This window comes from Sander lucioperca, chromosome 18 (genome assembly GCF_008315115.2).
Source record: "Sander lucioperca isolate FBNREF2018 chromosome 18, SLUC_FBN_1.2, whole genome shotgun sequence".
Classification (NCBI taxonomy): domain Eukaryota; kingdom Metazoa; phylum Chordata; class Actinopteri; order Perciformes; family Percidae; genus Sander; species Sander lucioperca.
Window position 1 is genome coordinate 26,667,621 of NC_050190.1, and position 12,500 is coordinate 26,680,120.

Sequence of the window (12,500 nt, forward strand, 5' to 3'; positions counted from 1 at the left end):
AGCTACTGCTGGGGATGACAGGTCCCCTCTAGGAGCTACTGCTGGGGATGACAGGTCCCCTCTAGGAGCTACTGCTGGGGATGATCGGTCCCCTCTAGGAGCTACTGCTGGGAATGATCGGTCCCCTCTAGGAGCTACTGCTGGGGATGACAGGTCCCCTCTAGGAGCTACTGCTGGGAATGATCGGTCCCCTCTAGGAGCTACTGCTGGGGATGATCGGTCCCCTCTAGGAGCTACTGCTGGGGATGATCGGTCCCCTCTAGGAGCTACTGCTGGGGATGATCGGTCCCCTCTAGGAGCTACTGCTGGGAATGATCGGTCCCCTCTAGTTTTAAACTGAGTGCGGGGAACCACTAATAGCCTCTGATCTAATGACCTCAGACTCAGTGGGAGTGTGAAGCTGGATCAGGTCAGAGATGTAGGGAGGAACTTGACCGCGCAGGGCTCTAAAAGTAAGGACCAGGATTTTAAATTGAATTCTATACTGGCCCGCTAACCAGTGAAGTGAAGCTAAAACAGGCGTGATGTGTGCTCTCTGTTAATGGGAGTTAAAAGCCGTGCAGCCGAGTTCTGAACAGCCTGGAGACGGTGAAGCTCCTTCTTACTCAAACAGGTAAAAAGACTGTTGCAGTAATCTAAACGAGAGGAAATGAAAGCATGAATGATCATCTCCAACTCACCCTTAGTCACAAAAGTTCTTAATTTGGAAATATTCCTCAGTTGAAAGGAAGGAAAGAAGGCCACACTAGGTAGAAAATAGTAACAAAATAGTATAAAAATAGTTTCAGAAAAAGGCCCAGCAGAGGTTATACTTATAGTTTAATCTGCCTAAGGAGCTGCTGACCACTTTCTACTCAGCCATCATCCAGTCTGTCATCTGCACCTCCATCACTGTCTGGTTTGGGTCAGCCACCAAACGGGACAGGGCCAGACTGCAACGGACAGTTAGGCCGGCTACACACTGCGTGGCGTGAGCGTGAGCGTGAGCGTGAGCGTGGCGGTTGCGTGGCGTTTTCTACGTCTTTCCACACCAGAAAGGTGTCTGACGCGGCGCTGCTGCTGCTAGCCTTGTCTGGACACATGGATGTTTCCATAAACATAAACATAATTTGCTGTAATCAGATCAGTATATAACGTCGGCAGGATTGACGGCAAAATAGGCTCCAGAATATTTCCTTCTGTATTGACAGGTGCAATATTTGAAAATCTATTTTCTTTTTAAATGACATTTATATCAAAACCTCGAGACTTTCAAACATCAACATGTCATTTATTAAATGTATTTGTGTCAAAATTACATATGAACATCTTTTCCTATTCTATGTTGCCTGGCAACGCTTCCAACATGCTGGCGTGTCGCGTGAAAAATAGGCGTCGGTCCTATTTCTAGCATGCACGCATTTTCTGAGACATGCGTGTCACCAGGCAGTGTGCACGCTCTCACCTGTTACCATGGGAGCAAATATAAACGGACACGCCACGCAGCCAGTGTGCAGGAGGCCTTACTGTATGTCTTACTGTACGTCCACACCGCCGTTAACCGTACGTCCACACCGCCGCCGACTTGATCTTCTAAAGTTACAGGAAGTCATTCATTTTCAATGGAAGCTGCTTCTCTCAGCTGCAAGGAGCGGAAAATCTGTCGGCGTCATGTTTTGGGCGTTTTTCAGCGACCAGAGCGTCAATCAGAAAGTTGAAAGTAGGTCAACTTTATGGTAAAAACCAAAAAAATATGGCTCTGTCCTTCTCTCTGGTAGGAGATACAGGACACTGTCCTCCTCTCTGGTAGGAGATACAGGACACTGTCCTTCTCTCTGGTAGGAGATACAGGACACTGTCCTCTCTGGTAGGAGATACAGGACACTGTCCTTCTCTCTGGTAGGAGATACAGGACACTGTCCTTCTCTCTGGTAGGAGATACAGGACACTGTCCTTCTCTCTGGTAGGAGATACAGGACACTGTCCTCTCTGGTAGGAGATACAGGACACTGTCCTTCTCTCTGGTAGGAGATACAGGACCCTGTCCTTCTCTCTGGTAGGAGATACAGGACACTGTCCTTCTCTCTGGTAGGAGATACAGGACACTGTCCTCCTCTCTGGTAGGAGATACAGGACACTGTCCTTCTCTCTGGTAGGAGATACAGGGCCCTGTTCGCCAAAACCATCCGACACAGAGACAGCTTCTTTCCCCAAGCAGTCACTCTGAACACTCAGAAATAGCCCCAGCCCACCCTCACACTGAACAAAGTCAACCACCACTGTCCTGCTCATCTACCTCATGTCTATTCAAATCTTACGATTACAATATTGTTATTAATATTTCACCATTGCACTGATCTGCCTTGCAGGTGTTTGGTGTTTTAAGCCCTCAACGTCGCTTTCCAGGCAGCGTGGCAATGGTTATGTTTAGGGTTAATGTGAGGGTTAGCTGCCTGGAAGGCGACGTCGGGGGCTTAAAACACCATCGAGCTGCCTTGCACTATATTTATATTTAAATCTTAAATCTCAGACTATACTCATATTGCACTATTCCTTCCCTCTCTTCAAATAAATTTCCAAATTCCATTGTATTGTTATACTGTATACTTAAGAGTATTTTTTTTATATTTCTTACTGTCATTTTTGTTTTTATTCTGTATATGTGAAGTGAGTGTTGTACTTAGAGAGTCAAGTTCCTTGTTTGTTTGTTTACGCAAACCTGACCAATAAAGCTGATTCTGAAAAACTTTTAAAAAAGTGACAAACTTGTTAAAGTGCCCATATTATAAAAAAAAACACTTTTTTCTGGGATTTGGGGAGTTATTTTGTGTCTCTGGTGCTTCATACAAACTTTAAAACCATCCATGGTGTTTAGAGTGAGGTACGGTTTCTGAATGTGTCCTGCCTTCAGTCTCTGGGTGAGCTGGTCAAAATCGGCACGGCTTTCTACGTCACTAGCTGAGACGAGGGGGCTAGAGGGCTAACCGTTAGCATGCTAGCTCGTTCTCAATGGCAACACACTGCTACAACACACACTAGTTCACCCTAATCTACAGAAGAACTACTTCCATGTCCCTGTTCTGCAGGTATTCTATACAAAGTTGGAAGTGCGCCCTCGTTTAGAAGAAGTCTCCCGACTAATCCTGCCTTGTACTACTGAAGTTGGAGAAACAGCTAGCTAGCTCATGTAGTCCTTACCTAGCTACTGATCATGTGATCTTACCTAGCTACTGAGCATGTGCGACTGCCAACAAAGATGTTCCAGCAGTGAGAGGTCTCACTCTGTAGCTAAAACAGAGACCTGAACACAGGGTGAAAAGAGGAGCTGCAGCAATGAGCAGTACAACTAAAATATGGTGTTTTTTGAAAATTAAACCATGTAAACCTATTCTGGTACAACCTCAAAATATAATTATGAACCTGAAAATGAGCATAATATGAGCACTTTAAGAAAAGACACTTAAAGCTACAGTGCGTAGTTTCTGTCGCCCCCATGAGGAATTCTAAGTAATGACAACGACATTGTCGGCGCGTCCACATGACACAAGCCTTCTGTGATCACCCCCCCCGCCCCCAGAAGAAGAAGAGGGCGAGTGGGCGGGGCTTCCTTACCTCAGGTACTCCGGCGTCCACCTGGACAGAGCCGGCCAATGGCTGAAGGCGTTGCGGATGATGCAGGGCTTGTTGGGAGCGATCCAGTCGCGGTAGAAGTTCAGCGGGTCGGGCGGCGCCTCCAGGTACGGCACGGCCCGGCTCAGATACAGATCTATAGAAATATAATAATCAGAACAGAACCACACGGTTATATAATATAGAAATATAAATATATATAATAATACATTATATATAAAGTTATAATGTTATAATGTTTAACCTCAGGGGGAGGTGAAATTTTGCTTTTAGAATTAATTAATTAATACATTTCTTTCTTTCAAATCCAACAGTTTCTGGGTGGTTTTCAAAGAAAGAACATTTTCATATTAATGTTTCTCTCTCTGTCATGATCAGCTCAAGACTACGCACACTGCCATGCACAACTGTGCGTGCGTGCATGCGTGCGTACGTGCGTGCGTGCGTGCGTGCGTGCGTGCGTGTGTGTGTGCGCGTGTGTGTACGTGCATGCGTGCGCACAACTGACAGACTAAGGAAGTAATTTGTCCCCAGGGCCATGTGACTCTACAATGCTTCACTAAACAGTCCTTCCAAACGTGCCATCCCATAACTCAACGCATAATCAGCCAAAGTCTGCATATTTATTTCGGGGACCACATTTTTTCAAACACGCCGCACTTTCGCCGCATAAATTGCCGATTTCCGCGCAAAATATGCGGGGCTTGCATGATTTCATAATCCCCGCATTTTAGTTGCAAAAAAGTCCCACATATCTTAGCAGAAAGATGAAAAATGTTGCGTTTACTTCACACAAGAGCAGCCATTTCCCCCTGTTGCCATGGGAACGTTATGAAGTGACGTAATTACGAGACGTGAACATCATCGAAAAGCTGCAAACCCCGCGATGAAGCCACGATGAAACCGCAGTTTTAAAAAGTTCCCACAATTTCATCACATAAAATTGCATAAATATCCCGCATATTCCATCGCATTTTTTAAGAAAACGTGCCGCATAATAAATTTTTAGCCCAAAACTATCACAAAAAAACTCCACATTTTTCTGGAAGGACTGAATAAAGGGAAGAGGAGAGAGACTTCTCTGCCTCTCCTCCCTCTCCACCACTCCTACTACCTCCTATAACAACAGTTATGTACTGACTGTCCACTGGTCCACTGCTTACACTGTTTACTGGCTATATAGAGCGCAAAAGTCCCGCCCACAGCGGGTTCCGGAAGTAAAAATACAACGCAATTTCTCCATTGACAGTTGCAGTATAAGCCATGAAATGGTAACCGTCGATAGTGGACTTAAAACCAGCTACGACATGACTAAGAGATTGTATATGCTCATATAGACGCCACAAACCATGGGGCACTACCCTTGTTTAGAGATAAATGTCTTTTATTGGCGATGTCTTGGATAAGTACTTCATTACCCACAATCCTGAACAATCCCACAATCCCACAGTGATGTGCCTCTGATTGGTGGAACTCATGCTGGTGAGGAGGGGGAGGGGGGGGGAGCTGCCTGCACGATCCGTCACGAGGATTTACGACACCGCACGAATCACGATCAGTTCCACGCTTCTGATGTTAGCCTCCACCGGGAAGCTAGCTAACAGCTAATTCAGCTAACCGCTAGCTGGCAGCTTGATTCAGTCTAAAATAATGTTAACTCAAACTTAACACTGGATAAAGCCGTCTACAGCTGACGTAACAGCCGGTATATATGTTAACGTTTATTTTTAGGTTTATTTTGAGGGTCTTTTAAAGTTATTACACGCTGTCTCAGCTAGCGGTTAGCCGAATTAGCTGTTAGCTAAACTAATGTTAGCTTCCTTTGTTCAGTGGTGCGCGGTCGTTTATGGGATGAGTAGTTCCTTCGCTCTGAGATGACGATATGTACACAGTCTTGTACCTTTGACTTTTTTAGTTTTTTTTACTCTAAATAATACGTTGTATGTTTACGAGTCACGTCCCGTCTGGTTAGCCTAAGGCACGGTCTAAAACTCTTTATATACGGATTTTTCCAGACGTCAATGGGAGAAATGACAGGAAATTTACTTCCAGAACCCAAGGTCTCTCAGAGGAGGGGCGGGACTGTTGAGCTCTATTAGTCCATATGCACAACCCCCCTTCTACCTCCCTTCCTCCCTCCCTCCCTCCCCCAGCATGGGCTGAGCTCTGACTCAATACTTGAACAATGGCTGTAGCCCATATTTAATGCCGTCTTTTTTTAAACTTTATCCTTACACTGCTATAGTTTTTATATGACTATGTCTATATGACTATGTCTATATGTCCATATTTAATGCTGGTCTCTAGACTTTATCCTTCCACTATTGGACTTATCTGCACTACCACCATGACACCCCCTCTCATAGAGCACCTTACCATACACACACACACACACACACACACACACACACACACACACACATAGAGCACCTTACCATACACACACACACATACACACACACACACACACACACACACACACACACTCACTCTCATAGAGCACCTTACCATACACACACACACATACACACACACACACACACACACACACACTCACTCTCATAGAGCACCTTACCATACACACACACACACACATACACACACACATACACACACTCTCATAGAGCACCTGACCATGCAGACTGAATCCCAGGGTCAGACCCTGTCCTGTCACTGCAGGCCTCTCATGCTTTTACATCCCATAATACATTCATTTAGTATCTTTTCTTTTATTGTCCGTATTATTATTCATGTGGATTTGTTTATTTGTTATTGTATCATCCTGTTTATGATGTGTGATGTCTTTAAGCTACTGGGACCTTCAATGTTCCCTTGGGGATCACTAAAATATCTATCTATCTATCTATCTCTCCATTCCTCCCTCTCTCTCTCTCTCTCTGTCTCTCTCTCTCTCTGTCTCTGTCTCTCTCTCTGTCTCTCTCTATCTCTCTCTGTCTCTCTCTCTGTCTCTCTCTCTATCTCTCTCTCTGTCTCTCTCTCTCTCTCTCTATCTCTCTCTCTGTCTCTCTCTCTCTCTCTCTGTCTCTCTCTCTGTCTCTCTCTCTCTCTCTCTGTCTCTCTCTCTGTCTCTCTCTCTCTCTCTCTCTCTCTGTCTCTCTCTCTGTCTCTCTCTCTCTCTCTGTGTCTCTCTCACCGTGAGCCTCCAGTGAAAACTCGGCCAAACGTTTCTTCACGGACTCCATTTGGTTTTCTGCGTCATCAGTCCTGATCAGATGTCGATTAAACTATCACCAATAACTATAATATATAATATATATATAATATAACTTATAACTGACAGTCTCAGAGCTGCCCGAGCCTCACGGCGCCATGCTGCTGTGTTTACACCCTGTGCGCATGCGCATAGCTCCGTCCTGTCGTCCTGTAGTGACAGCGGTTAGCTCCCCGTGCGGTCCGGAGGCTCAACGGCGATATTGTAAATAATTCAAATAAAGGATTCCCATGTTCAAAAAGGAGGAGCCGGGTGTCCGACCAGGTGTGTTCCTCTGCAGGTGAGGAGTGATGATGATGATGATGGAGGATTGGATGCAGCTGTGTGGGGAGGTCCCGGAAGGTCCTGGAAGGTCCTGGAAGGTCCTCATGAGCTTCTTCACACATGGACGAGTCTGCGTTGGAGCGCTACTTTGATGACTCCATTGCAAATGTGAGTACAGACTGTTTGTGTTGGCTCGACATCCCAAAACTAGATCTAACGCCTGTTCTGAGATTAAAACACCAAGTAGCAAGTAGTGTGTGTGTGTGTGTGTGTGTGTGTGTGTGTGTGTGTGTGTGTGCGCGCGCGTGCGTAAAACCTCCAAACGTTTCCCTGCTTTAACTGCTGAGTATATGCTTATATATCTATATATATATCTATGTGTGTATATATGTGTGTATATATGTGTGTGTATATGTTTCCCTGCAGGATGCCAGCTTCCTTCTGGGGGAGGAGCTGGGGCTGCAGAGCCCCGCCCCCTCCCCAAATGACCCCGCCCCCTCGGTGAAGGGGGGTCCAGGGGGGGGCCCGAGGGGGGGGGCGGGGGAGGAGCTAGACCTCAGCTTCCTGCCTGATGACCTCAGCACACAGGACCACACCGGTAACCTGGGTTACAGCTTATGTTTTATATATTATTATTATTATATATTACTAAACTTTTCACAGTTTTTCTGAGTTGTTGTGACGTGATGGGGCGTTCACTGACTTCCCCCAGTGGGGAACTTGTTTTTCTGATTATTCTGCCGGCCTGTGAAAGCAGCGTGACACTGTTGTGTTTCAGCCGAGAGTCAGACTGCAGCTCTGGACGACAGCGGCGTCTGTCTGGACTACAACTCCCAGGATGCAGCAGCAGCAGCCGACCCCCAGGAGGGGACGTCCCACATGGGGGCGGGCCCCTCCCCCTTCTGCCCCATGACCCCCATGACCCCCATGACCCCTATGACCCCCGTTACTGAGAGGTCAGGAATCATCCCGCAGCTGCAGTAAGTTACTGATTAGTTACTGATTACTGCAGTAAGTTACTGATTAGTTACTGATTACTGCAGTAAGTTACTGATTAGTTACTGATTACTGCAGTAAGTTACTGATTAGTTACTGATTACTACAGTTAGTTACTGATTACTGCAGTAAGTTACTGATTAGTTACTGATTACTGCAGTAAGTTACTGATTACTGCAGTAAGTTACTGATTAGTTACTGATTACTGCAGTAAGTTACTATTAGTTACTGATTACTGCAGTAAGTTACTGATTAGTTACTGATTACTGCAGTAAGTTACTGATTACTGCAGTAAGTTACTGATTAGTTACTGATTACTGCAGTAAGTTACTGATTACTGCAGTAAGTTACTGATTACTACAGTAAGTTACTGATTACTACAGTTAGTTACTGATTACTACAGTAAGTTACTAATTACTACAGTTAGTTACTGATTACTGCAGTAAGTTACTGATTACTACAGTTAGTTACTGATTACTACAGTAAGTTACTGATTACTACAGTTAGTTACTGATTACTACAGTAAGTTACTGATTAGTTACTGATTACTGCAGTAAGTTACTGATTACTATAGTAAGTTACTGATTACTACAGTTAGTTACTGATTACTGCAGTAAGTTACTGATTACTACAGTTAGTTACTGATTACTTCAGTAAGTTACTAATTACTAGTCGAAAAAGGGGGCAAAAGAGGCTTTTCTTTGAGACTGACTGCAATATATAGTCTTGTCGCCCCCAAAAAACTAACCCTACTGTGTGTGTGTGTGTGTGTGTGTGTGTGTGTGTGTGTGTGTGTGTGTGTGTGTGTAGGAACATTGTCTCCACAGTGAACCTGGGTTGTCCTCTAGATCTGAAGTTCATCGCCCTCCAAGCCAGAAATGCAGAGTACAACCCAAAGGTACCGTCTTAAAAACACTGTGAGACTCTCACATACCCTGTTTCCACTGGTTCAGAGCCGGTGCCTAATCCTGAACCAGATCTTTCAGTGTTGACAGCCGAGGCAGCGTGTCAGCAACGGTGTTCAGTCCTCGTTTGGTTTTGTGTGTTTCAGCGTTTTGCGGCAGTCATCATGAGAATCAGAGAGCCGAGAACCACCGCGCTGATCTTCAGCTCGGGGAAGATGGTCTGCACAGGAGCCAAGAGGTCTGCCTGCCTGCCTGTCTGCCTGTCTGCCTGTCTGTCTGTCTGTCTGCCTGTCTGCCTGTCTGCCTGTCTGTATTAGAGTGCGGATCGAGCCCATCAGTTAACATCTCCTTTCTTTCTCAGACTAATGACACACGTCTGTTTGTTTGTGTGAAATATTTTATGAATCAGCTGGAGGAAGACATTCAGAAATGTCAACAGATGAGGTCATCAGCTCACACGTTAACACAGACACACACCTAATAAGCTTTTTTAAATTTAAAATATTCAATGCCTTATCACATATGTCACCGAGCCCAACCCAAACATCATTTCTAAATATCTGTCCTCTGTATCCATCTTGTGTCTCTCAGTCTGTCTGTCTGTCTGTCTGTCTCTGTCAGCCACCCTCCCTCCCTCTCCTCCCTCCCTCCCTTCCTAACCCCCTCTCCTCCCTCCTCCCTCCCTCTCCTCCCTCCCTCCCTTACTCCCTGGTGTCTGTCTGCAGTGAGGAGCAGTCTCGTCTGGCGGCCAGGAAGTACGCCCGTGTGGTTCAGAAGCTCGGCTTCCCGGCTCGTTTCCTGGACTTTAAGATCCAGAACATGGTGGCCAGCTGCGACGTCTGCTTCCCCATCCGCCTGGAGGGCCTGGTGCTCACACACCAGCAGTTCAGCAGGTACACACACACACACACACACACACACACACACACACACACACACACACACACACACACACACACACACACACCAGCAGGTACACACACACACACACACACACACACACACACACACACACCAGCAGTTCAGCAGGTACACACACACACACACACACACCTGGTACACACACACACACACACACACACACCAGCAGTTCAGCAGGTACACACACACACACACACACACCTGGTACACACACACCAGCAGTTCAGCAGGTACACACACACACACACACACACACACACAGACAGAGACACACACACACACAGACAGAGACACACACACACACACACACACACACACACACACACACACACACCCCAGCAGTTCAGCAGGTACACACACACACACACACACACACACACACACAGAGACACACACACACCTGGTACACACACCAGCAGTTTGGCAGGTACACACACACATGGTATACACACATCTGGTACACACACACACACACACACACACACACACACACAGATATGCACACAGACTCACACGCACACAGAGACACACACCCTTGCATATGTAACCGTTAGTTTGGTCTCCCCAGTTATGAACCGGAGCTGTTCCCGGGCCTCATCTACCGCATGGTGAAGCCTCGCATTGTGCTGCTCATCTTCGTGTCGGGGAAAGTGGTTCTGACCGGTAACGAAACTTAGTTCAAACACCAGGGAAAAAACTACAGGGTAACTTTGTTCCTCCGCCCCCCCCCCCCCGCTGGACCCTATGTTCCCGTGTGTGTGTGTGTGTGTGTGTGTGTGTGTGTGTGTCTGAGTGTCTGATGGAACAACAATCTGTGAAACTGGTCCAGTATTAAACCAGAACCAAGCTGTAATGTAACCCTACAGGACTAATGTTCAGCAGCAGTTAGAGTCACTAAAAGTTCTGTTGTTGCTGCTGACAGACTCAGATTATTATTCTAAGTGTCTGACAACATTATGGGATGGATCCCTACAGAGATAGACCTTTTAGTTAAAGAGTAAGATCCTTTTAGTTTAACATCAAACAGCCCCGAAATCACCATCACCAAACCCACCAGACTCCATGTAAATAATCAGGACTTTTATCATGGTAAAACACACTTCATTCAAAGTGGACAGAAACTAAATTAAACTACCAAAAGCCGTCTTGGTTCATCTTTCCACTGTTCCAACAATCACCACTCTGGTTTGGTTGAAATAAACCCTTAATTCACCCATTTACATGTGGAAATATGCTGGCTCTATACACGCTAAAAGTACTGATTATTTACATGGAGTCTGGTGGAGATATGCTGGCTGTATACACGCTAAAAGTCCTGATTCTTTACATGATCTTACTCTTTAACTAAAAGGTGTGTGTGTGTGTGTGTGTGTGTGTGTGTGTGTGTGTGTGTGTGTGTGTGTGTGTGTGTGTGTGTGTGTGTGTGTGTGTGTGTGTGTGTGTGTGTGTGTGTGTGTGTGTGTGTGTGTGTGTGTGTGTGTGTGTGATTCCAGGAGCTAAAGAGCGAGCCGAGATCTACGAAGCGTTTGAGAACATTTATCCGATCCTGAGAGGCTTCAGGAAACAGTGACATCACTTCCTGTTCATTTGTAAATAGAAAACATAAGTATGTTTGGTATATCTTTAGGTTTTGTGTTTTGGATGGTTAATGAGTCGGCTGTTTGTTTTAGAGTCTCTGTTCAATGTTTCACCATCCTGAAAATAAATAAATTACAGTTTGCCAAATCTCTGCACAGAAAACTTCTTTAAAACACAAACTCTGACTCAAATAATATAAATAAAGAAGAGGGAAAAGCAAGAAACCCACTCAATAAATAGGCTACAAGAAAAATGAGGCTAGGGCTTTGTTTTGTAGAAAAAAAGTCTGAATATTTTAAGAAAGTTTAAATATTTTAAGAAAAGTCTGAATATTTTAAGAATTTTTTTATATATATTTTGAGAAAAAAACGTCTTAATATTTTAAGAAAAAGTCTAAATATTTTAACAAAAGTCTAAATATTTTAACAAAAAGTTTAAATATTTTAACAAAAAAGTTTAAATATTTTAAGAAATAAAATCTAAATATTTTGAGAAATAAAATCTAAATATAAAGTATTTTAAGAAAAAAAATAATTAAAATTAATATTCTTCAATTATTAAGAGTTTTTTTTTATAACTTTACCCACGTTTTACTGTTGAAACGTTGAACCTTTTCATTTAAAGTCTTCTGATTGGAGCTGCGGTTTCATTGACTCCGCCCACAGCGGTTACGTCTTTTCGTAAACAAACCGTGACGTTTTCTGAGGAACCCGGAAGTGGCAGACTCATCGCTCGGCTCGCTCATCAAAACAACAACATCCCCGTTGTCGCCTCCTCTGAACGTTTTATAAACGTGACAGCGATATCACGGACAACGTAACGGCCCGATGATCCAAACGGAGTAACATAAACCGCTGAGTCAAGCCGTTAACGTTAGCTTTCAAAAAAGTTAGCGTTAACGTTAGCTTAGCTGGTTAGCTTAGCTGGTTAGCTCCTAGCTCTCCCTCGGTTAGGGCTAGAAGGGATACAGCTACGGCCACGACAGTTATATTTAG

General features: G+C 44.8%; 3 protein-coding genes across 5 annotated transcripts in view; 2 read left to right on the forward strand and 1 right to left on the reverse strand.

Annotated features, from left to right (window-relative positions):
- jmjd7 (jumonji domain containing 7) overlaps positions 1 to 6,971 on the reverse strand; it is a 12,237-nt gene extending 5,266 nt beyond the window's left edge. The window contains exons 1-3 of one of the 2 annotated variants that reach the window (XM_035994418.1): positions 6,913 to 6,971; positions 6,764 to 6,823; positions 3,592 to 3,745 (exon numbers count right to left, since the gene is read on the reverse strand). In XM_035994418.1, the coding sequence (XP_035850311.1) occupies positions 3,592 to 3,745; positions 6,764 to 6,812 (203 nt within the window). In that variant the 5' untranslated portion in view covers positions 6,813 to 6,823; positions 6,913 to 6,971. Of the gene's footprint in view, positions 1 to 3,591; positions 3,746 to 6,763; positions 6,874 to 6,912 lie in introns of those variants that run through there. The other variant, XM_031304649.2, reaches the window with a different exon arrangement.
- A 160-nt stretch (positions 6,972 to 7,131) lies between these two features.
- tbpl2 (TATA box binding protein like 2) lies at positions 7,132 to 11,659 on the forward strand. 2 transcript variants are annotated; one of them, XM_035994417.1, is made up of 8 exons: positions 7,132 to 7,273; positions 7,532 to 7,703; positions 7,884 to 8,061; positions 8,912 to 8,999; positions 9,153 to 9,244; positions 9,732 to 9,899; positions 10,496 to 10,590; positions 11,421 to 11,659. In XM_035994417.1, exons 1-8 carry the CDS (start codon positions 7,226 to 7,228, stop codon positions 11,495 to 11,497), a joined length of 918 nt encoding a protein of 305 aa, XP_035850310.1. In that variant the 5' UTR covers positions 7,132 to 7,225; the 3' UTR covers positions 11,498 to 11,659. The 2 variants fall into 2 exon arrangements, with proteins under 2 accessions (XP_035850310.1, XP_031160528.2); XM_031304668.2 differs by having other exon boundaries at positions 7,134 to 7,273; positions 7,884 to 8,085.
- A 450-nt stretch (positions 11,660 to 12,109) lies between these two features.
- The window catches only part of atg14 (autophagy related 14), a 13,440-nt gene continuing 13,049 nt past the window's right edge, over positions 12,110 to 12,500 (forward strand). Inside the window, exon 1 of the mRNA XM_031304667.2 lies at positions 12,110 to 12,500. This exon is cut by the window's right edge and continues 436 nt beyond it. The gene's annotated coding sequence lies outside the window, so the exon portion shown is untranslated.